Source organism: Lactuca sativa, chromosome 4 (genome assembly GCF_002870075.4).
Source record: "Lactuca sativa cultivar Salinas chromosome 4, Lsat_Salinas_v11, whole genome shotgun sequence".
Lineage (NCBI taxonomy): Eukaryota > Viridiplantae > Streptophyta > Magnoliopsida > Asterales > Asteraceae > Lactuca > Lactuca sativa.
Window position 1 is genome coordinate 72,456,805 of NC_056626.2, and position 24,121 is coordinate 72,480,925.

General features: G+C 33.1%; 4 protein-coding genes across 5 annotated transcripts; 3 read left to right on the plus strand and 1 right to left on the minus strand.

Moving 5' to 3' along the window:
* The first annotated feature begins 760 nt into the window (after positions 1-760).
* On the plus strand, positions 761-4,209 carry LOC111886797 (uncharacterized). Its single transcript, XM_023883041.2, has 9 exons — positions 761-1,085; positions 1,781-1,882; positions 2,813-3,031; positions 3,115-3,173; positions 3,255-3,349; positions 3,424-3,536; positions 3,631-3,693; positions 3,780-3,856; positions 3,973-4,209. The coding sequence occupies exons 1-9, from the start codon at positions 807-809 to the stop codon at positions 4,064-4,066; spliced, it is 1,101 nt and encodes a 366-aa protein (XP_023738809.1). The 5' UTR covers positions 761-806; the 3' UTR covers positions 4,067-4,209.
* A 976-nt stretch (positions 4,210-5,185) lies between these two features.
* LOC111886801 (actin-related protein 2/3 complex subunit 5A) lies at positions 5,186-6,154 on the minus strand. Its single transcript, XM_023883050.3, has 4 exons — positions 5,913-6,154; positions 5,749-5,821; positions 5,547-5,647; positions 5,186-5,452 (listed from the first exon to the last, which is right to left on the minus strand). Exons 1-4 carry the CDS (start codon positions 5,999-6,001, stop codon positions 5,317-5,319), a joined length of 399 nt encoding a protein of 132 aa, XP_023738818.1. The 5' UTR covers positions 6,002-6,154; the 3' UTR covers positions 5,186-5,316.
* A 464-nt stretch (positions 6,155-6,618) lies between these two features.
* LOC111886799 (E3 ubiquitin-protein ligase RGLG4) lies at positions 6,619-9,458 on the plus strand. 2 transcript variants are annotated; one of them, XM_052770312.1, is made up of 12 exons: positions 6,619-6,771; positions 6,843-7,009; positions 7,131-7,215; positions 7,322-7,462; positions 7,553-7,666; positions 7,772-7,869; positions 7,951-8,030; positions 8,223-8,328; positions 8,491-8,618; positions 8,798-8,915; positions 9,006-9,062; positions 9,215-9,458. In XM_052770312.1, the coding sequence occupies exons 1-12, from the start codon at positions 6,762-6,764 to the stop codon at positions 9,296-9,298; spliced, it is 1,188 nt and encodes a 395-aa protein (XP_052626272.1). In that variant the 5' UTR covers positions 6,619-6,761; the 3' UTR covers positions 9,299-9,458. The 2 variants fall into 2 exon arrangements, with proteins under 2 accessions (XP_052626272.1, XP_023738816.1); XM_023883048.3 differs by lacking the exon at positions 6,619-6,771 and having other exon boundaries at positions 6,781-7,009.
* Positions 9,459-10,019: 561 nt separating this feature from the next.
* LOC128133452 (uncharacterized) lies at positions 10,020-12,032 on the plus strand. The gene is made up of 3 exons (XM_052770906.1): positions 10,020-10,073; positions 10,116-10,170; positions 11,149-12,032. Exons 1-3 carry the CDS (start codon positions 10,020-10,022, stop codon positions 12,030-12,032), a joined length of 993 nt encoding a protein of 330 aa, XP_052626866.1.
* The last annotated feature ends 12,089 nt before the right edge of the window (positions 12,033-24,121 follow it).

Genomic DNA, 24,121 nt, shown 5'->3' on the forward strand with positions numbered 1-24,121 from the left:
GGAAACCAACGCCACTGTCCTCCTCCTCCATGTTACCGACTATCATGTTTTGCCTTCATCACCAAATATCACATCTACATTAAGCATAAAATAATTTAGCCCACATCAAGCGTAGAACACCATAAAAATGTATGTAAAAATAAATCAAATAAACCTTCCAATCAAAGACATAATTGTATTAAAAATCCAATTGCAAAATTGAAAACCATGGTAAATTGAAGAAATCACACAAAAATTTAAAACCATGTGTAAATGATTCCTCCTCTAAAATCCCTTAAGACCAAATCCCTTTATATTTTTACTAATTTTAATATGTCACTCGTACCTATGGTTCCTTCTTAAAAGATCTCTTTAATAACCACAACCACAATTGCAAACACAAACTCCTAATTATGCATTCGAAATATGTGTATGAAATGTACGATATCATTATGTACTACTGTAACACAATCCAGAATGTTAGGCCAACATATATAGATTTGACTACGGTCGTCCGGAATTAACTATGTCAGTCTAGAATGTATAACTAAACATTTCAGAATCCAAACTCTACCAACCCGCCAACTCCAGAATGAACATCACTACTTCGGAACGACCTAATTCCGAAGAGAATAGTCATATTTCCAAATTTGAAATAAGTTGATTATTTTTATTAAATCATTCATTTATAATGGTTAGTACTCAATTTGACAAAAATATAATAATATGAGGGCTTAATAATCATATTGAGCATAATATTAGATGCCCCTGATAAAAAAAAAGTCTCAGCGACAGCAACCAAAAAAAACAGCTCTTTGCTTTTAACAATGGTACACGAAGAAGGCGGAACCCGCGCACCACGGCCTCCCTCATCGGCGGTTGCTCCTCCATCAACGAAGCGTTACCGCGAGGAGGAGTTTGAGGGATCGTTAACTTGCGCGGAATTGCAGCCAATAAAGCGTCGGGCAGTGTTAGGGCAGGATATTTTGTTCAGGATATTGTTGCCATCGAAACAGATTGGGAAGGTAATTGGTAGAGGAGGAAACCGTATTCAGAAAATCCGAGAGGAAACTAAGGCCACTATCAAGATCGCAGACGCCATCGCGGTTAGTTAAATTGCTGCATATGCCCATATGTTGTGCTGTGTAATGTATATGCACATACTTAATCTGAAATTAGTCAACTTCCTCGTGAATTAAGTTATCTATGGGATATGCTTAGGTTATAATTTGGGTAGAACCACTAAAAGGTGGATAGGTTGTGTGTACTTATTTATCTATATATCTGGTGTTAAGATTAGTGTCTAAAAAAGTTGTTTAGCTTTAAATTTGAAGTATTTAAACAATAAAACTACAGAACTATATGAACAACATAAACTATTCAATGGAGAACTATTATAAAACAACTATGTATTTGGGGGAATACTACTTGAGAACAGAGATAAAAAGCACACATGATGTATGATGAAGTAATAATTGGTATATATTCTTAAGACTAGTTGAACAACAAGTATTATAGAGTGGATGTTGAGATGTGATCGTTTAGCTTTAAGTTTGCATTTTGCAGATAACTCTGTTTATTGCTTATAGAATGTTGTTTTAATCTTTATGCTAGAAGGCCATGAATCATTTATACAAGTTAGAATCTTGTGTTAAAGGGCAACCAAAGTTTGGTTATCTTATTAGGAAGATAGTTATTTGCTTTTTGACAGAATATTACCTGAAGAGATACTTCTTCACATTTGGTTTATATCATGCCTACATATGTTCATATTATTTATTATTTTTTTCATAAATTACAGAGACACGAGGAGCGTGTTATCATCATAAGCTCTAAAGACAATGAAGACGCTTTTACTGATGCAGAAAATGCTCTCCACAAAATTGGCAGTTTAGTTCTCATGGTGATGTGATATTTAATCTTGCGTATTAAAGCTTTATTCCACTTTTGCTTTGTAAATAGTATAAGTAATATCAAACCTTTTTGTTAGTACCTTTATTTAATCAAATTCAAAACCTAGCATTTGTCATCTATTGAACAATCAGTTAATTTCTGGTGAGAGTTTGATTCTTTATCGATTTAAGTTTGATGTCAGAATATGTGCAAATATACGATGCACAAATTCCATTTATCTATGAATGTCTGTGAATCAATGGGTCATTACTATAGGGAAATCCTTTTCTTTTTATTAGTACATTTTGTCTTTTTTACCATCTAATAAATCCTTTCTTAATATTGGCCATTTTTGATAGAACAGATGTAGATCAGAGAAAACTTGGTGGGATTATAGCCAAATTGGAGGTCAAAGGTAAAAATAACAGTTCCTTTCCTCCTTCCATTCCCCTTCTCCCTTCTCCAATCCCCATCCCACCCCTTCCCTTCCCTCCCCCTCCTTCCCATCCCTTCCCTTTTATCATCCCCCCCTCCCCCCCCCCCCCCCCCCCCCCCCCCCCCCCCTCACTATGTACCAAAATAGAAACATTGCTGCAAGTTCCTGTTTCTGGTTTACTTGTGTCTTGATCCATTCTATATTCTTTTGAAGTTTTGTATAGAAAAATGACATTTTTGTAGATTAGCCATCTTTCATATAATACTTCACCATCTGATCTTGTTAAAATACAGGGAGATTATGTTTCTTTATTTATGCAAGCATGTTTATGTGTTGATAACTTTGAATTTTGTCTCATGTGATGTCACTTTCTTTAGCTTCTAAATCCTCTTTATAGTTTTGCATGTGGGTGTTTCATCTTTTTTTATTTTGTTTCAATCCTTTTATTTCCTGTTTCACCTTTTCATACCTGTTTTCTACTGATGTAATGACTATTCATTGCAGGATGATCAAAATGTTGAAGGATTGAAAATTGCAACAGGACACGTGGCAGCAAATACTATAAGACTGTTAATTTCTGGGTGCCAAGCTGGCGGTTTGATTGGGGTATCTGGTCAAAACATTGGTCAACTAAGAAACTCCTCTGGTGCAACAGTTACTGTTCTTGCTCAAAATCAGTTGCCGTTATGTGCATCTGCTCATGAATCTGATCGCGTAGTTCAGGTAGTCATTTTTGTAATATATTTTAGGCGATTTTATTAAAATCGTTAATTTTTTTTTTTGTTATTTTATTATGGAAAATATAGATATCTGGAGATGTTCCTGCAGTGTTGAGGGCTTTGGTGGAGATTGGATGCCAGTTGAGGTTTGGGTTTTTGAGGAATTCTTTTTTATCGATTGGATTTAGAATTTAGATTTAGTTATAATTAATTAATTTTCATATTAGGGATAATCCACCTAAGCAAATAATCTCCATCAGTCCAACTTATAATCTTGGCTTCACTCATCGGCCAACTCAGCAATATGTGGACCCGTCTTCAGGTTATATAATTGCATCCATTCCATTTCTAGTGGCTAACAAAACAATATGTTGAATTTATTATTTACCTTTTCAGCTGAATATGTAACTCTGGAGATGATGATTTCTGAGACATTTATTGGTGGATTAATTGGGAGATGTGGGTCAAACATATCTCGGATCAGAACAGAGTCAGGAGCAACTATCAAGGTTTTGTTAAATGTTAATTGTTACTGAAAGGAATAAAAAAAATAAAAATAAAAATTTGTTTTAATTTTGATTTATGTGATGTCTCGTGATGTAGGTTCATGGTGGGAAAGGGGAAAACAAACATAGACAAATTCACTTGGGTGGTAGCGCTCAACAGGTTGGTGATTCCTTTAAAAAAATAAGATTAATATTTTTATAATACAAATATGATTGAAATGAGTTTAAGAAGTTGATGTGAAATAGGTTGCGTTGGCAAAACAGAGAGTTGATGAGTACATATACACTCAGATGATGCAGGAAACTGGTGGTCAGCAGTCTATGTAAGTTTCTTGATTTGTATTCAAGAAATAGCAATGTAGTTTCCATAAAAAAATTATAAATTATATTCTTTGAAAATTTTGGTAGGTTTAAAAGTGATTTTGTGTTGTGTTTATAGGGTTGATGAAACGGCAGCATTGATGGCAGGTGCTATGTACTACCCACCAGTTGCAGCTCAAGGTTACTATGGTTTACCTAACCCCTATATGTAGTCATAAATAAATTTCGTTTACTTTTTAAACATGTTTTTTTCATGGGTATTCTGTATACATGATGAAGTTGCTATTGGAAATTGTAACATGTTACATGTATTTCAAAGTTTATTCTAAATGTAAAAGAGTAAAGCAAATTTCAATTGTTGTTTTTTTTTAACAATTTTAAACTTGATCACTAAAATACTATAAAAATTAGTATTTTAGCTTGATATTATTTATAACATCGGCTGATAAACTTTTGTATATGGGTTAATTACATGAGATGGCAATCAATTTTAACACTAATTATCGCTTTTTTTAATAAATATTTTAGGTATCTGATTTCTTAGATTGATCATTCAAATAACCTTTTCTTTTTTGTTTAACAAAATTCTATTATCATAAACTTTCTGTAATCCTTGACAATTCCTAAAAGCCTTTTCTTTAATTGATTAATTTAGTGTAGTATTTTAATTTTGTTTTGTTAAATTTTCTCATCTAATTTGTCACTCTTAAACGTACATTATTTTTTAAGGAAAAAAAAAATATTACCTAACAATAACATCTAACGAAAAGAGTACGTTATAATACGGGCAAAAAAAAAGAACTATTTCAGGTCATTTTTTCTGAAGAAGATAATAGTAATACACATATAGTTATAAAATAAAAAACAATAAAAATGTGATATGACCTTTACGAATCTAATTTCAGATATTATAGATTAAAATGAAATAAATTAATTATTTAAAAATAAGAAAGATTTGAAGCTTGAATATAATTAGATGAGTAAAATGAAAAATTATTGAACAAAAGAGGTTAAATGCATAAAACCCAAATAATCGTTAATAAAATCTATATCATAAAAAACCATTTTATGGGGTGAATCATAAATGCAATATTTTCAGGTTTTGAAAAAACTCTGATTAGAAAGGCTCTAAATCATGGAGTTTTCTACGAATCATGGGGCATTTAGCTCGGTGATTACAGGAGATTTCCTGGAATCGGAATTCAATTCCGATGGATGAATTCCCAGTTTGGTTGCATAATTATATGAATTTGAATTCCATTATAATCCAAAAACTGTAAACTGACAGAAAACAACAAACAACGAACTGGACAATTTTACACAGAAGCATATTTTCAAAATAACAAGATGCATATTTTCTTGTGAAATATGATGAGTAGGAGAGAAATGGAAACAAGAACAAAAAACATGATTTATTCTTAGACAATAAGCTGGTTTATGATGATGATTGGCATTGTAAAAATCAAACAGTATTTACAGTATCACTAAGTGCACGAAGAATGCATCCAAGACCAGCTTTGTGTGTAAGCTTTTCATGAATCCGTAGGCATTGGTCACAGGTGGGCCGATCGCCGGTTGACAATCCTCTATACAGGTACCTGTTGAATTATACAAACACGAGCTCAGATTCAGAATCAAAGAGCATGAAATGAAAAACAGAGAATGGAGGAGATGAAGAAACCAGGTACTAACTTCATGAGAATATCGTAGTACTCGGGATCCAAAGAGGTGAACATTAAATCCACATCTTTTATCGCCATTAACGCTCTATGCACCACAATCCAATTTGCAGACTACATAAACAATTTAGCACTCAAATCGACGATAATCGGCTAATGAATGATTACAGATTACACATTTCAGTTTTCTATCATGGATTTTCGGAAGAACAAACCTTGCATCGTTCATCTCTCGTCTTGGGGGGAGATCCTTCCAGAGCAGTTTTGAGGGCTTCTACTGGCTTGTACCTAATCGATCACGATCAATCGACTATTAGGGCTTTGATAAATTGGGGAAAGTTGAAATTTGTTATGAAAATTAGGGTTGTAGTGCACTAACTGTTTGAGTAAACTCTCGATCTTGCGAGACTTGTGTTCGATCCTTGTGATGATGGCTTCTGCGTTGTCTGCTTCCACATGCTCCCCCATTTTTGCACAACCTTCCCTTTCTCTCTCGACTCAGACTTGGGCTTTTGCCAAATTTTTAGGTTCAATATAAAAATGTTTTCTAAGTTCAGGGACCTGAAGTGAAATTGTTACCAAACACACCTTTTGTAATTTGTTGTTTATTGGGTCGGTATTACTATTAGTGCCCTGATCTATTATTACATAAATAACCTTTTGCATTAGTTTGTTCAATTGAAAATAACATTTTTACATTTTTCTTATTGTTTTTTTTTTGTCAAAATTAACCTTTTGTACATATAGGATTAATAAACTCAAACTGCACGCATAAATTTAAAATAAAAAATTGATTACAAAAATATGTTGGTGTCGGATATCATCATCTCGGATACCATGATGGCATGATCCAATAATTTTTTTTGACTACTCTTTTCTGGAATTATTAATTAGCGAAACATTTTATAGATTGATCATGGTATGCATGTCATCCATGGTGTAAGTACAATAAAAAGACATCATCATCTAGGAAACATAGTGGAAATTTTTATATATGCAATGCTTCAAAGTGTAAGCAGAATATGAATATATGCTTCCTGAGTCCATACGCTAAGAAACATGTATCAACCACGACAATAATTTAAGAATATTCTCCCATGAAAAGAAAAGTTAAAGTGATAAATGACCAAGTAAAGCCACATAAGGATTAACTTGAAGGCAAAAGATATCAGCATGGATTTTGTGAAACTACAGAGAAAGTAACCAAAGAATCATTAATAAAAAGACCATGGACAGAGGTGACTGAAATTACAGAAACAAAAATAAATTATGGGAAATCTTCTAACTCGGGTTCGTGTTCTTGTTGCAGCAAGAAAAACACCATCACCATCATCAGCACCAACATATAGGTCCTCATCTCAACGACAATCATCCTTTCTTAAAATGAAACGTTCTACTTCTATTTCTACAAAATCTAGAAAAACTGACAAGAACAAGTACGCATACATCCCAGACAACTATTCTTCACTAGAACAGGTTCCTTCTCCTTAATTAATTAAATCAGATTGTTTAATTTTACAAAAACTCAGTATTCTAAAAGAAAATGTATACAATGGCCATTGAAAAATTCCTTACGTTTTCAGATTTCATTATGCAGGTTACAGATGCATTAAGAGCATCTGGGTTAGAGTCTTCTAATCTTATCCTTGGAATAGATTTTACTAAGAGTAATGAATGGACAGGTTGTTAATACTCTCAATTTTGTAATTCATTTATCTAAAATGAATCACTATTTATTTATAATGGATATGTAAGCTAAAGCTAGATTTTTTTTTTTGTTTATGATAGGTAGAGTTTCATTCAATAATCGCAGCCTTCATGCCATCACTGATTCTCCTAATCCCTACGAGAAGGCCATATCCATCATTGGAGAGACACTTGCTCCTTTTGATGATGACAACTTGATTCCTTGTTTTGGGTTTGGAGACTGTAAGTTTAATTACGCGCAAAATCAAAACATCACAATTTCAAAATCTTCACTAATCATCTAAACAATCTTTTTTTTTTTTTTTTTCCTAGCAACAACACATGATCAAGAAGTATTTAACTTTCATGAAGATGGTTCCCCTTGTCATGGATTTGAAGAAGTCTTAACATGCTACAAGAGGGTGGTGGAAAATGTACAGTTGGCTGGTAAATAATATTTTATACTTTGATTTCTGAGGTCAAAAAGAGTAGTTATAACTTACTTATATGGATGGAAAGCTCATAAGTCATAAAACGTTATTTTGTTTAAAGGGCCAACATCTTATGCACCCGTTGTGAATGCTGCCATAAATATAGTAGAGAAAAGTGGAGGCCAATTCCATATTCTAGTTATCATAGCAGATGGACAGGTCGGTTTTAATTTAAACATCACCTCCAAGTATCCTTCCATGAAAATACAATATAGTGATATAAATTCTTCTTGAGTAAAGGTTACAAGAAGTGTGAATACAAGTGATGGAGAACTCAGTTTACAGGAGCAGAAAACAATTAGTGCAATTGTTGAAGCAAGGTACTCTGCGTCGATTGATAATCCAATTCCTCAAAGTTTTGTCAGCTAAAACTCAAAATGCATTCATCCATACTTCTTTAATATCTAATTCCAGTTGTCTTTGTGTTTAAAATTCTTTAGTCAATAAGAAAATCATGGATGCAGAGAAGTATAAGATTTTAAATTGATCATAGTGTTACACTTTTTGATCAGTTTGTATCCTCTGGTGATCATTCTTGTTGGTGTTGGAGATGGTCCTTGGGACGACATGAGAAAGTTTGATGACAAGCTTCCTACTCGTGGATTTGATAACTTTCAGGTATATATATATATATATATATATACACACACACATGCATTACGTTTATGCTTAGGATTTTCTAAAAAGTTCCAAAAACTATTATCAACTTTGAAGATGAAGTTAATCGATTTGACCTCAAAAGACAAACTCATATCTATTTCATGTGCTTCTTATCTGCAGTTTGTTAATTTTACTGGTATCATGTCCAAAGATATAAGTCCACCTCATAAAGAAGCAGCTTTCGCACTTGCTGCCCTTATGGAAATTCCCATACAATATATGGCAGTAACTGAGCTTGGCTTACTTGGGTATGTATAATGTATAGACCATTCAATTTATGATGTGTTCTATTAATTTCTTCTCCAGTACTTTTCAATCTATAGGAATATGACACAAAAGATAAACATGATAAATACAACCAAATTGAATACTTAATTTCTTGTACATTTAACTTTGTTTTCTTGTTAATTTGCATGGATCAAATAAGACGAGTGACTGGGAACACAACGAGAATATCTCCACGACCACCTCCACGTCCAAGAGGCAGCACTCATGTTCCTCATATGAACAGCACATTGCCTACACAACAAGATGATGATAACAAGGTTATACCATTTAATTTCACTCTACGTTAGTTACATTGATATATTATATCCCAAAACTTGACTTCTTTCTTTTATTCTAATTTGGTGAAGACATGCCCAATCTGTCTCACAAACGATAAGGATATGGCCTTTGGATGTGGACACATGGTGAGTTGCAGTGTTCTTTTTTACTTTTATATTTCCACATGGTGAAACTGTCAGTCGCAAACTAAGCACTAATTGATGGGTTGCCAGAGTTGTTTCATAGATTGATTTGTTATCATGTAAATGTAATTTAATAATGTACATGATTGCAATAGGCTTGTAGAGAATGTGGATCAAGGTTGAGTCGCTGTCACATATGTCGCCAACAAATCAGCTCCCGGATCAGGCTTTATACATGATGATCACATAGCGATCAATATTCATATGTAAACTAAACTAAATGGAAGTTTGTAAGTTGATAAAACAAGTCTATTGGTATATATATCTAAAGGGAAATACAACCAATATTGTATATTAGCGGTTTATTCAATCATATCATTGATGTTTCAGTTTTATCAACTTAAAAAGATGAAAGTTTGTACTAACCTAATGATAATGATCGTAAACCTTAATTTTCATTTGAATTATTTTGCTAAAGTTAATGCAACCATTTTCTGAAAAATGGTGCATTTTTTACCGTGCAACTTTTTATTTTAGTTTCCTCATAAGTAACTTTTTTCTTAAACAATTAACAATTGTTGCCGTTTTATTATGGGGAGCCAAAATTTCTCTATTATTAAGGTGACTACTTAGTTATCATCAAGTCACACCGTTAATTATGAAGTTTTTCATGTAATTAAGGCCTTAACGGATTTTTGAGTTGTATTAGAACATTCCATGTAACGCTACGATAAAGCAATTAGGATGTGCTTTTTATTCATTTCATCAACGTTTTCTTCTCCATCACGTTATGAGCTTCTTCTACCCCTTTCATTGAAGTTTTATTCAATTTTAACTATGAGATGAACCCGGACTACGCCCGGTAGGACTTTTTTTTTATAAATATTGTGTTACAATAGATTTCACAAAAATAAGAGGGAAAAAAGTCACCGAGTATTATAGTGTTATAGGAAGATATAAATGTACGATGCTTTAACAGAGGGAAAATGTCATTGCAACACAATAAACTATCGTGTATTGTCCGATTTGGTTATTAATGTATTTTTTGCACAATAGGTCATTAAAGTTACATTTTACTTGTTAAATAGGGGATCAACTCCAATACTTACAGGTTTGTAGGTTACTATGCTTAATTGACACTAATGACATGGAAACAATAGGGCCACATCATTGCCACGTAAGTGTTGGAAATTTAGTATAAATATTTATGTTTTTTACTAACTTTGGACATATATAAATATATACATATGTTGTATATATAACGAACTCTAAGTGAGTTTGTGTTCTCCTCCATGAGGACTTTGAAACGATATATTATAAGTCCAAAATAGAGTATAAGTGAATGAGATATCGATAATCAAGGATGGGTATTTGAGAATAAGGTTAGCAAAAGAGAGGAATGTGGGAATGAGTCCCACATTGGTAGAGAGACCAAACTCAACAAGGTTTATAAGCTTCATTGCATGGAAGACTTACAAGCTTGTGTCTATGGTTATTCTACAATTTCTACCCGCGCGCAGGTGGGGTGCAAATCTTGGTTCCGTAGACCAAAAACACTGAACTCGTGCATGGGCACGACCTACGGACATGAAATGTAGCTCCGAAAACTCGAGCGCACGCTACCCTCATTTTTGCTAAACTTGACAGTTTTGGTCCCTATTTTTGAATTCTGTAACAGATGCATTAATTGCGTAATTAATGACATTTATTGCCATTAAACGCTCAATCAATTAGTGATTTGTTTCCATTTCACGATTCAACAATAAAAGAAGACCTTGACTTCTCATTCAAACACACGAATGAAATTACTCTTCTTCTTCTTCTTCCTTATCTGCACTCCTGCTTCCGACGATTCTTTCAGGCAAGTGATGATATCCGCCAGTACACAATACTATTTAGGTTGTTGTACCCTGGGAACAGACGGCGAATCTGTTTAAGGGAATCGAGTCCAACTCGAGCCTCAGCCACATCATTTGCATCTAATTTTTTCTTTACAAGAAGCTTTCAAGGACGAAAACAAAGACACTATACTAACAGTAAGTGTTTGTATTTAAAAATTAAAAAAAATGTTATATCCATTTACCAACAGAAACTGCTCCTGTAATTGCTGAGGGGCAGGCTGATGCTCAATCTGTGAATGCAGTGGATGCATGGAAGCATTCAGAATTTCTGTGTCGCAACTATGTGTTGAATGGGCTAACAGATGCACTTTACAATGTTTATTGTAAAGTTGCAACTGCTAAGGAAATATGGGAGTCGTTGGAAAGGAAGTATAAGACAGAAGATGCTGGAACTAAGAAGCATGTTGTTGCTAAGTTCTTGGAATACAAAATGGATGACTCGAAATCTGTTATGAGTCAAGTCCAAGACCTTCAGGTCATCATACATGATAACAATGCAGAAGGGATGGATCTTAATGAATCATTCCAAGTTGCATCAATGGTTGAAAAGCTTCCTCCTGGTTGGATAGACTTCAAAAATTACCTTAAGCATAAGCGAAAGGAGATGTCTGTGGAGGAACTGGTGGTGCGTCTTCTCATTGAAGAAGACAATAGAATGACCTTGAAGAAAGGCAGTGAAGTTGAATCTTCTAAGGTTCATATGGTGGAAGCTGGTCAAACTTCCAAAAGCAAAGGCAAGGGACCTCACAAAGGGAAAGCAAAGGGCAAAAACCTAGGCCCCAAGGCAGGAACTTTCAAGAAGAAGTTCAAGTGCTACAACTGTGGCCAACCGAGGGAAAACCATCAAGCAAACATGGTGAATGATAACATGGAGTTGGTGGCCATGATAACTGATCTCACGGCTATGGTTTCTGAAGTGAATCTCATGAATACAAATTCAAAGGAGTGGTGGATTAACACGAGAGCTACTCGTCATGTGTGTCATGACAAAAGTGTTTTCAACACCTACAAAGAAGTTGAAGATGGTGAAAAGCTCTATATGGGAAATGCAGCTACTACGATGGATAACTGATCTCACGGCTATGGTTTCTGAAGTGAATCTCATGAATACAAATTCAAAGGAGTGGTGGATTAACACGAGAGCTACTCGTCATGTGTGTCATGACAAAAGTGTTTTCAACACCTACAAAGAAGTTGAAGATGGTGAAAAGCTCTATATGGGAAATGCAGCTACCGCGGATATCAAAGGTGTTGGTGATGTCATTCTAAAAATGACTTCGGGGAAAGAAGTGAAGCTTAGGGATGTTTTGTATGTTCCTGAACTTCGAAAGAATCTAGTGTCGGGTGGTTTGTTGAACCAATTTGGTTTTAAGCTAGTGTTTGAGTCGGACAAGTTTGTTTTGTCGAAAAATGGTATGTTTGTGGGAAAAGGATATGCCTTGAATGGCATGTTCAAATTGAATGTAATGGTGACAAACAAAATGAATAATGAAAGTTCTAGTTCTGCTTATTTGCTTGAGTGTTCAAATGTTTGGCATGGTCGCTTAGGACATGTAAATTACAATTCAATTAAGCGATTAATTAAACTAGAATACATACCAAAACTTAATATTGACTCAAATCACAAATACCCAACATGTGTTGAAGCCAAACAAAATAGATTGTCTTTCCAAACAATCAAAAGAAACACCAAACCTCTTGATTTACTTCACATTGATGTGTGTGATCTAAAGTTAATTCCTACTCAAGGTGGGAACAAATACTTTATTACATTCATCGATGATAGCACGAAATATTGCTACATATATTTACTTAAGAGTAAAGATGAAGCAATAGACAAGTTTGTCTTGTACAAAAATGAAGTTGAGAATCAACTCAACAAGAGAATTAAAGTGGTTAGAAGTGATAGGGGTAGGGAATATGTTTCTCCCTATGCTGATTTTTGTGCTAAAAACGGAATTCGTCATGAATTCGCATCACCTTATTCACCTCAATCCAATGGAATTGCTGAAAGAAAGAACCGTACCTTGAAAGAAATGGTCAATGCCATGATAATTAGTTCGGGTGTAAATCAGTCAATGTGGTGGGAAGCTATTTTGTCGGCTAACTATCTTTTAAATAAGATACCTCGCAAAGAAAAGAATGAAACACCGTATGAACTTTGGATGGGAAGAAAGCCATCATATAAGTACTTACGAGTATGGGGGTGCCTAGCTAAAGTTGTAGTGCCAACACCTAAGGTACAAAAGTTAGGGCCTAAAACAGTGGATTGTGTATTCATTGGGTATGCACAAAGTAGTAGTGCTTATCGGTTCCTTGTGCATTGTTCTAAGAATCCTGAAATACACAAGAATACCATAATGGAATCAAGGAATGCTTCATTCTTTGAAGATGTGTTTCCCTGTTTGAACAAGGAAGTTGAAAGCCCATCTTTACCAAATAACGAAGCTGTTTGAGAGGAAGAACAAGCTCAATCTGAGGAGGAAGAGATAGAAACCAGAAGAAGTAAGAGGGCTAGAGTTGAAAAATCATTTGGTGATGATTTTTTCACCTATGTGGTGGAAAGTGAACCTAAAACCTACCAAGAGGCGGTAACTTCTTCCGAGGGACCTCAATGGAAAGAAGCCATCAAAAATGAGGTAGAATCTATCTTACAAAATGATACATGGGAACTAGTGGATCTACCTCCAAGTAGCAAGCCACTAGGTTACCGTTGGATTTTTAAGAGAAAGATGAAACCTGATGGTAGTATTGATAAATACAAGGCAAGACTAGTAATCAAAGGTTATAGACAAAAGGAAGGTCTAGCCTACTTTGATACCTATTCGCCGGTAATGTGGATAACATCCATTAAATTAGTTCTTGCCATTGCAGCTATCAGAAACTTGCAAGTTCATCAAATGGATGTGAAAACGGCTTTCCTAAATGGGGAGTTGGACGAAGAAATTTATATGGAGCAACCTGAGGGATTCATTGCCTCAGGACAAGAGAACAAGGTTTGTAAACTTGTTAAGTCTCTATATGGATTAAAACAAGCTCCTAAACAATGGCATCAAAAGTTTGATCAAGTCATGATGGAAAGTGGCTTTAGAATCAATGAGTGTGATAAGTGTATCTATGTGAAAACACCACTCATGGTTATGTCATCTTGTGTTTGTATGTTGATGATATGCTTATCATTGGTAGTGATGACAAGATAATAAGATCCACGAAGGATAGTGAAAGATATGGGTTTAGCAGATGTGATTATTAGAGTGAAGATCACAAAAACCCAAAGTGGTTTGATTTTGAGTCAAACACACTATGTGGATAAAATTCTTGAAAAATTTGCTAAAGGAGACACTAGCATAGCTAGAACTCCAATTGACACTAGTCAACATCTACGTAAAAATAGAGGTGATAGTGTTAATCAAGTGGAATATTCAAGAATTACTGGCAGTCTGATGTATCTAATGAGTTGTACCAGACCTGACTTAGCATATGCTGTGAGCAGACTAAGTAGATACACTAGTAAACCCAGTTCTGAACACTGGAAGAGTATTACTAGGTTGCTGAGGTATGTGAAATACATGCGAGAATATAGACTGCATTATGGCAGACATCCAGCATTTATCGAAGGATACATAGATGCAAATTGGATATCTGACATAAAAGATTCCAGATCTACAAGTGGATATGTGTTTCCACTTGGAGGTGCTGCTGTAGCATGGAAATCATCCAAGCAGATATTTGTGCTGAAGAGGCGGAGTGGCTTCGTCAATTTGTAGAGGACATTCCCGAATGGCCTAAGCCGGTAACAGCCATATGTATACATTGTGATAACCAATCGGCAATTGGTAGAGCTCAAAGTACAATGTATAATGGGAAATCAAGGCACATTAGATGTAGACATAAAACGATACGACAACTATTCTCTACGGGGGTTATCACAGTTGACTGGGTGAAGTCAAAGGATAACATTGCGGATCCGCTTATAAAAGGCTTGAGTAGAGATGTAGTTTATAAGCCGTCAAGAGGAATGGGACTAAAGCCCATGAATGAATAAATTCATATGAAGGAAACCTTACCCAGAAGACTGGAGATCCCAAGATTTGGGTTCAAAAGGATAACCTAATTGTATTAGTGGGGCAGGTCACTGTGGGGGGGGGGGGGGGGGAGTTAACATTTCTTCCTAGTCTATATGTAGTGACAAAATTAGGCTAAACATATGGTTTTTAATGATTCTTGGAATCACCTATATGAGAGAGAAGTGGGGTCGCTTCGAAGGGAATTATAGGGGCAAAAAAAAAAATTCCTAAAGCTCTTGCAGAACCAGGTTAGTGTTCATGACTAAAACGAACACGTCTATGAGGATATGACCTTGTCAGGGAGAGTCCTGTGAGATTTACATTGTCGTCTACATAAATGGAAGCTTAGTTCAAAGACATCGAGATCTACTAACTGCTAGGAGATTAAGTGTAACTTATTAAGGGAGGGTTCAAAGGGTAATACCTACTTATCCTATGCAGGATTCAACTGTTGAAAATTTCGTCTGGAAATTGGATGTGTAGAGATCGATCTCCATTCATGTGGGGGATTGTTGGAAATTTAGTATAAATATTTATGTTTTTTACTAACTTTGGACATATATAAATATATACATATGTTGTATATATAACGAACTCTAAGTGGGTTTGTGTTCTCCTCCATGAGGACTTTGAAACGATATATTATAAGTCCAAAATAGAGTATAAGTGAATGAGATATCGATAATCAAGGATGGGTATTTGAGAATAAGGTTAGCAAAAGAGAGGAATGTGGGAATGAGTCCCACATTGGTAGAGAGACCAAACTCAACAAGGTTTATAAGCTTCATTGCATGGAAGGCTTACAAGCTTGTGTCTATGGTTATGCTACAATTCCTACCCGTGCGCAGGAGGGTGCAAATCTTGGTTCCGTAGACCAAAAACACCAAACTCGTGCATGGGCGCGACCTACGGACACGAAATGCAGGTCTGAAAATTCGGGCGCGCGCTACCCTCATTTTTGCTAAACTTGACAGTTTTGGTCCCTATTTTTGAATTCTGTAACTGATGCATTAATTGCGTAATTAATGACATTTATTGCCATTAAACGCTCAATCAATTAGTGATTTGTTTCTGTTTCACGATTCAACTATAAAAGAAGACCTTGCCTTCTCATTCAAACACACGAATGAAATTACTCTTCTTCTTCTTCCTTATCTGCACTCCTGCTTCCGGCGATTCTTTCAGGCAAGTGGTGATATCCGGCAGTACACAATACTGTTTAGGTTGTTGTACCCTGGGAACAGACGGCTAATCTGTTTAAGGGAATCGAGTCCAACTCGAGCCTCATCCACATCATTTGCATCTAATTTTTTTTCTTTACATGAAGCTTTCAAGGACGAAAACGAACACACTATACTAACAGTAAGTGTTTGTATTTAAAAATTAAAGAAAATGTTATATCCATTTACCAACTATTTCCTCCACCGTGACATCAGTTACCACTAACCAAAAGAAAATGCTACCAAAATCAAAATTAAAATCAATCAAATTCAAATCCACCTCATCTCTTTCATGTCCAACAACCACCGCCTGTAACCTCCTCCGACAACCTATATCAGTTACTACTAAACCAAGGCAAATGAAAATTAAAACTAGATATGATAACAATCAAAACTAGACCTAATGAAATCAAAATCAAATGTGATAAAATCAAAACCAAACCTGTTGGAAATAGAAAATCAGTACAATATAGTAATCGACTGTGTACTATTGATGTATGAATCAAAACCAAATCAAAAGATCAATGAAAATCAAGATCCAATACCGAAACTATAACATATTTTTGGAAATCAAAAGATTTTAGTTATATGCCGATGGTGGTAGTGGATCCGATTCACGAGGTTCTTGAAATGACTTTCGAATAGAGTGTAAAAAATCAGAGGAATGATCTAATTCACTGGAATTCTAATATGATTGCCACGGTTGGGGTAGCTATGATTCACGTCAATCATAAGGGATGGAGGTCGCGATTACTGATATGCCAATTGTGGGTGATTGTGGGCTTCAGTGGTGTATATCACCGAAAGCGGTCACCTACGGTAATGAAATAGTATGAGGGTAGGTGGGACAAGAATGAAGAAGGAGACGGTTACTGGAAATAACCAAGGCGACGACATCATTTCCATGGAAGGTAACATCTTTTCAACGGAAAAAGTTAAGGCAACATCAACAATTTCTCTTCTTTGGGAAAGCGAAGATCAGTGGTAGTTTGATGATGGTGGTTTGCGGTCCGACTATGATGGTCGACGATCGTCAGGTGATGGTGGATGGCGACTGTAGCTTTGTGATTTAGGGTTAAGAGGTTAATATAGGGTTGAGCATAAAGGAAGTAATGGGGGAATTGATTTAGATGAGTTCTAACTTTTATCATTATTTATTTTAATTTTCTTAATTAAAAAAAAAATAAGTAGCACATGGCTTTTGCAAAATATATATCTTAATTATTAAATGCTAACAAATCGATGAAAACAATGTAGTTGATACCGAAAATGTAACTTTAATGATTTATTGCGCAAAAAAGAACAATAATGACCAAATCAAACAAAACATGACAGTTTATTGTGCTATAATGACATTTTTCCTTTAACATACAACTAAATGAAAGTAAGTTGCTATCAAACTTAACTTCATAATACATGAACTTGTTGCAAAATGATGAGTCTTTACTAAAAAGGGTTGCTCTCTATTTTGTGATATAGTGATATTTTCCCTATCTTATGATCCAATTACTCTTTACTAAAAGGGTTACTCTCTATTTTAATCCTGTTACTTTTTTTCTTGCCTGATAGATGGCAGAACTTATAACCAACCTTAAGACCACTTTAGGTTGGCAGTTTTACTGCATATTTGGTGAAGACTAAATTTAAGAAATAGCAACAAACTTCTCTTTATGCTCAACTATCTATTTCCAATTAATATATTAATTATATAATATATTAACAAATCATTTACTACAATTTATTAATCATATAATAAACTAATAAATTTATCCTCTATCTACAAATATCATTCTAACCAAGTTCTAGTTATTAGGGCAACCCAAAAGGACTTTGTTTCTAATTACAAGTTTATACCAATTTATTTATGAGCTTAGACACCTTAATCCAACACACACATTATCCAACTAAGGTGTATAAGCTTGAGAAGTATAGTCAGAGACTTAACGAAGCATCACATAACAAAAATATGCAAATCTATATGAAAGTCAAAGGGTATTCATTTCTAGAAGTCCATTTGATTTCTAGGTACAAGTCAAAGCTAGTGGGAGCATAATTGTTATGGTAGTATTGCATGCTAGCAATGCTGCTCATATGAAACGATATCTCCAATTTGCCAATTGCAAGGTTTGGGAATTATTTCGCTATAGTATACTTGGGGAGAGGACACTCATACTTTATTTCAAATCTAAAGGTTTAGATTGTATATTTTAATAGAACTTAGTCAAATACATATATGAATATCATGTTGAAATGGTTCAACATAGGAGATTCCACATATAGAAATATTATAGCAAGAAAATGAACATATATTAAATCATTGTACATGTAATAATGAGTCGAGTCACATATGCTTCAGATATAGGATCGATCATATATGCCATAATATGTACTTATTCTGATGTTTCGGATGCCTTGGGCATTGTGAGAAATGGATTAGAATTTTGTTTGATTGAAGTTGTTAAACAACTGTCAAGAACATTCTAAGGTTTTACCAAAGACTGGTTGCTTGTTGACAATTAGAAGTATGCTATTATTTAGGACGGACCATAGTGACACATTTTGGATTGAGATAATTCTTGTTCAGAATTGATGGTGATATGGGAATATGGAAATGTTTCCATAATGGGAGATGCTTATAAAATCTACATGTGAGTTGGAAACTTTAGTGCAAGAGAAGTGTTCAAGGAGTGTACCTTGAATTTGAGACTTCATTACCATCAAATTGGTTCAAGTAAAAAATTTCAGTGGAACATTCTGTAATAACGAAGTCTCGGTCTCTGTGAATTTAGAACCACGACATTACAGAAGGTCAATGCATGTAAAGATGAAATTCCATTACATCTTAGATAAGGACAAGAATTTGAAACTTTGAAATGAGCTTCATTGGAGTAACGTCTAGTCAATCTATTCACAAATAAGAACCATAATGAGGCATAGCATACATGTTTAGAACAAGGCATCACTGATGTTATTTAGTTCAAGTGGTTAGTTGAGTACATGAAACAACATACAATGGATAAACTTGTAATTGTTATGGTGATTAAATAATACAGATTTATTTATATTCAAGGGGTATGATACCATAGTTAATTAGTTTATTATTGTGTTTCACTTTGCATATTTGCTTCCTGAATAATTTTATTATTCTAATTCCACAATCTTTCATACTTTTGGAAGTAAGTAGTGAATTAAGATTGTAATGAATCGTTTGTAGATTGTCTATAGAGATTAGATACTACATACTGATTGTTGCAATATTCATGAGTACTTGGAAATAGGAATTTAAGTATTGGGTAAACCCATGCTTAGAGATTTCTTCATGGATTCAATCATAAGTAATTCTAAGATGACAATATCTTCTATTATTCAAATGGAGATACATAAGTTGTAATTTGCAAGTTAGTTGTGCATTAGTGTTACGTAAATGCATTAGTAACTTGATGTTATAAAACGTAGCGTCATGTGCGATTTGATGAGTAAAAGTTATAATTATGTAGTCAAAGTTTATTATTTCCTTTTTCCTTAATAGAAAAATGATATCATTAGGCCCCTCAGTGATTTGAGTTGATCTATAAGAATTAGGCCTAGTCCATACTAAATTGATGTGTTCGATTTTGTAGTCTGAATTTGATCATAAAATCAGAGATCGAGAAATAACAAATGAACATGAGGTTAATCATTTAATCCGTGACTTTATTCATATGATCTCTTATAGAACAAATGAATAGTTGATCACTTATCTTATGACCAATGTTTGATTAGAATCAGAGTTCGACAGTGGATTTGGTACAAAATGTAACGAACATTGATTTTTTTATTCTCACCTTGTATAATGTTATACCATGTATAGTTACATTTCAATATTACATTTTTAGCCTAAGTTTTAACTTTGATACAAATTTGGTCCACTCTTTAAATTTTGTTACAAATACGATCTATTTTTTTGTACAACTATTTCGCAACATTTTAAAATTTTATAACTTTCTTACAACTTTTAATATTTTTTTTGTTTTGTTTTTTGTACATTGTTTTATAAATTTTGATACAACCCTTTTAAAATTGTTTTAAACACGTTTACAATTTTACATTTCATACAATTTTTTTACAACTCACTCACTTATCTTTTTTTACAAAAAATAATTCTAAGGGAAGAATTTCTAAAAGTTGTAATATTATAAAAAAGTGTAAAAACATTTAAAAAACTTTAGAAAATATAAAATTTGTAAAATAAGTCTTAAAATGGTTTAAAAAAGTTGTAAAAATTAATTTATGGGAGAATAAGTAAAAAAAATAATCATGTTGGTAACAACATTTAAAGTTTGGACCAAATATATACATAAATTTAAAACTTGTGCAAAAATTATAGCATTAAAATACGACATTCTATGAGACTCACGTATTACATGAGTTAGTTTAAAAAAAATTAAATATAAAGATCAAAATATTTTAAAACTTTGAATTTATAAGAAAATAAGAAAAATAATGAATTATTATAATGGAAATGTTTTTTATCTTTTAAATTTAAACAAATAATTTAAATAAAGAAAAGAAACTAATGAGTTTTAATTTTGAGAATTTTGAAATTAAAATGTAAGTTTATTACTGAAATTAATATCCATTTTCTTGCAATTATTACACTAAAGTATTATGTGGAATTTAATAAAATAGAAAAACTTATAAAATGACATGTAGAAAAAAAATTAATTCAAAATAACCAAAAATGACATTTGGCAAATTGAATGAGAATGTGATAAGTGGCAAAAAAGATCTTCATTTATTAGAGAAGATTTAGGTTTTTTGACAACTTAAAAACATTGGGGATAATTTCTTTTCCAAAGACATATTTATCCTTTATTTTTAATATGAATTCCAAAAATAATACATATCATGGGTTTGTTTTCTTGGTTCCCATGTTAGATAACTATAAGAATGTTTCTTATTTATTAAGGATTTTGGAGTATGGTTAAAGATCCATACACCCATGATCGAGTTATCAAAGGGGCTTTATGAAATTGGCACCATAACTTTGGCTATTTAGCTCTATTTTAGTGTTGCGACTAGTTATACTGAAACTTGAAACGAGGATCACACCATGATAAGTCCTTAAACCATTTTGATTCCTAAAAACGCTTTTTAAGTGAAGTTATGCATGTTTTTATGTTTTTTTTTTTCGTGTTTTGTTTTTGGGAATGTGTTCGGCCCATGGGCTTTTCTCAAGTCAGTTTAATTTTTTTGCTTCTTATTTAAGTTGAGATGATGTAATTTGGATGGTAACTTTCAATTTTACGAAGCATAGTTATTTTTCTCCAAATTCGGAATCCTTGTTGCTAGAACTTGAGCCCTAAAACCAATGTATTCGTTGAATCAATGTAGCTTTGGAAGAGATTTTCCTGGATAGTCCAAGGATCAGCAACGTCAATCTTTGTATGTGTTTTGTATTCTACATCACCTTGTGAATGTGCTTTCTTTAAAAGGTACGTACTTTATATATAGTATGTTAATGGAAATTAAATAAGATTCCTTACATAATACATGTATTTTAGCCGATACATTTTCTAGGTTTAATAGATTATAATGATATTAAAAATAGGAAACTATTTAACTCCTAAAGACATTTCACACCAACAGAAAAATTGGTGTTATGCCAATGAGAGCACTCCAACTGACTGTCATTTCTTACATGACAAAAATTTGACATTAATAAGTGATCTACCAAATTCAGTGGTTTGTTTTCCATCCCGACAAAATGGTGATGTTGATTTTATATTAATACCAATCAAAGGGGATTTGTACATGGTTCTTAAAGTAAATCTAATTATGACATATGTACTAGATGATTCATTGAGTAATGCTTAAATTTAGGTTTTTGTAAGAACAATAAAATGAACATGAAAAGTAAGTAAGCCCAAATGAAAATAATATATAAACAAACAATAGAAGAAACATGGCGAGTTCAAATGAATATTGTGGATTAAACCAAGAAAATGCAACTACATACAAAGTTGAAACCATATACCTAGCATCAACCTACTTTCTTCAACTACGAGAAAACCATCAACCATCAAGAAGAACCTTCATCTACATATATGTATTCATACACACCTCATCACAAATAAAGTGTGGGGATGGAAAGTGATCATAGAACTCACACACACTAACACATTAGAGCGGAAGATATTAACATTATGTATTGTATATATTTGATAAATAGTATAGAGATGGAGTGATGTTATAATAACAAGATAGGTCAATCACATGCTATATGGATTTTAAAGGCATAAGAAATATTGGTAGACGGCGAAATAGAATGCAATGGGGGTGGTTATAATTATATGAGAATGATTGATAAAACAACATTATAAATCAATAGACATGGATGATTACAATAGTAATAATAATAATAATAATATATGTCAATCACATGCAATGACAAACTAGAGCTGAAGATGCCTCCTTAGAAAATAAACCAAAAGCAAACATGATAGAGGATGAGTAATTTCCTAATGCAAATTCAATCAATTAAAGAATAAAGAATTTCCTATTTGAGATTAGACCATGAAAAGTTTCTTATTTACCATATTCTTATTGTTACTTAATGTCTATTTAAAATTTATTTACTCCATAACATTTATTTACATTAGCATGATACATGTATTTAAACATGGAAATTGGAATAACATAAAGAAGTGCTACTATTAACTTATAAAAATTTAAATTTCATTTAATTTAACGTCCATATTAATCATTATTTAATATTGAATATATGAGTACCACGACCCATGAAACAACAAGAAGAGAAACATAAATGAATGTATATTTACCAATGTTCCATCTCTTTATGTTTTAATAATAGATGGAGATATTAATTGCCATAATGACAAATATTTGTGAGTCCTACTACATGCAAACAAAAGAAAATTTGTACAAAAGAACAAATTTTATGAGAGGGCATACTCAAATTAATTCAAGTTTGAATTAGGCAAAACTTGTTAGACTATGTTTCAAGGATGGGGACGGCTCATGTATTTTTGCACAAATAAGATATTGAGAGTGAGTACATGTGCCGTAATAAACACATTGTTGAAATTAAGATATTATATTAAGCATATAAAAAACTAAATTAAAGAAGAATGTTTTTATAAATAAATAAACAACCAACTTAAAGTAGGATGTTATAATAAAAAAATAACATAACTAAATGAATGTAGGATACTATAATAAACAAATAAACAAAGTGAAAGTACGATGAAATAAGAAACAAAGTAAAGTAAGATTCTATAACAAAAAAAACAAATAACTAAAATATGCTATAATAAAAAAAACCCAAAGTATAAATATGTATACCACAACCTCGGTGGATCGACCACACAACACCATCCAAGCATTCTTTTTTCATGATTGCTGAATTCATCACACCGTAGTATAGTATACGAAGGGGGGAAGCCAATTATAACCATACTTCACCACCATAGTGTCGTAGTACACATTATATTACATACTGGTGACCCTTTAAAATCGATTAAAATAAAAATTAATTGCAATGTACTTTGTTAAAGAGTCAAAAACACCCACATTTCTCCGAATTTTGATGTAGTGTACTCTTTCTTTGAAGATCCTCTTTATTTTATTATTGAATGGACTATCACCACCTTTTAGTCAAGTGTATATCTTCATAAAATTCAAAGCTAATATAAGGGTGTTCGAGATTTTTCTTCCTACTAGATTCATAAATAATAAGAGATATATCATAAATAACAAACTAAAACATTTTACGAACATCTTACATGTATATCTAATTGACAAGAAATCTAAATAGAATCGCAACAATTTTTTGGCAATTGTATGGTCTTGGATTTTTTCCCTTTTACTTCATG

What these genes read in the sequence shown, in the direction of transcription:
- LOC111886797 (XM_023883041.2), top strand. Translation starts at nt 807, where the DNA reads ATGGTACACGAAGAAGGCGGAACCCGCGCACCACGGCCTCCCTCATCG. An exon ending in TTGGCAGTTTAGTTCTCATG is followed by an intron (nt 1,883 to 2,812) that starts GTGATGTGATAT and finishes TATTCATTGCAG; the next exon opens with GATGATCAAAATGTTGAAGG. An exon ending in ATATGTGGACCCGTCTTCAG is followed by an intron (nt 3,350 to 3,423) that starts GTTATATAATTG and finishes TTACCTTTTCAG; the next exon opens with CTGAATATGTAACTCTGGAG.
- LOC111886801 (XM_023883050.3), bottom strand. Translation starts at nt 6,001, where the DNA reads ATGGGGGAGCATGTGGAAGCAGACAACGCAGAAGCCATCATCACAAGG. An exon ending in ATCGAGAGTTTACTCAAACA is followed by an intron (nt 5,822 to 5,912) that starts GTTAGTGCACTA and finishes GTGATCGATTAG; the next exon opens with GTACAAGCCAGTAGAAGCCC. An exon ending in TACTACGATATTCTCATGAA is followed by an intron (nt 5,453 to 5,546) that starts GTTAGTACCTGG and finishes ATAATTCAACAG; the next exon opens with GTACCTGTATAGAGGATTGT.
- LOC111886799 (XM_023883048.3), top strand. Translation starts at nt 6,803, where the DNA reads ATGGGAAATCTTCTAACTCGGGTTCGTGTTCTTGTTGCAGCAAGAAAA. An exon ending in GTGGATTTGATAACTTTCAG is followed by an intron (nt 8,329 to 8,490) that starts GTATATATATAT and finishes TCTTATCTGCAG; the next exon opens with TTTGTTAATTTTACTGGTAT. An exon ending in AACAAGATGATGATAACAAG is followed by an intron (nt 8,916 to 9,005) that starts GTTATACCATTT and finishes AATTTGGTGAAG; the next exon opens with ACATGCCCAATCTGTCTCAC.
- LOC128133452 (XM_052770906.1), top strand. Translation starts at nt 10,020, where the DNA reads ATGTACGATGCTTTAACAGAGGGAAAATGTCATTGCAACACAATAAAC. An exon ending in GCAACACAATAAACTATCGT is followed by an intron (nt 10,074 to 10,115) that starts GTATTGTCCGAT and finishes TTTGCACAATAG; the next exon opens with GTCATTAAAGTTACATTTTA. An exon ending in ATCAACTCCAATACTTACAG is followed by an intron (nt 10,171 to 11,148) that starts GTTTGTAGGTTA and finishes ATTTACCAACAG; the next exon opens with AAACTGCTCCTGTAATTGCT.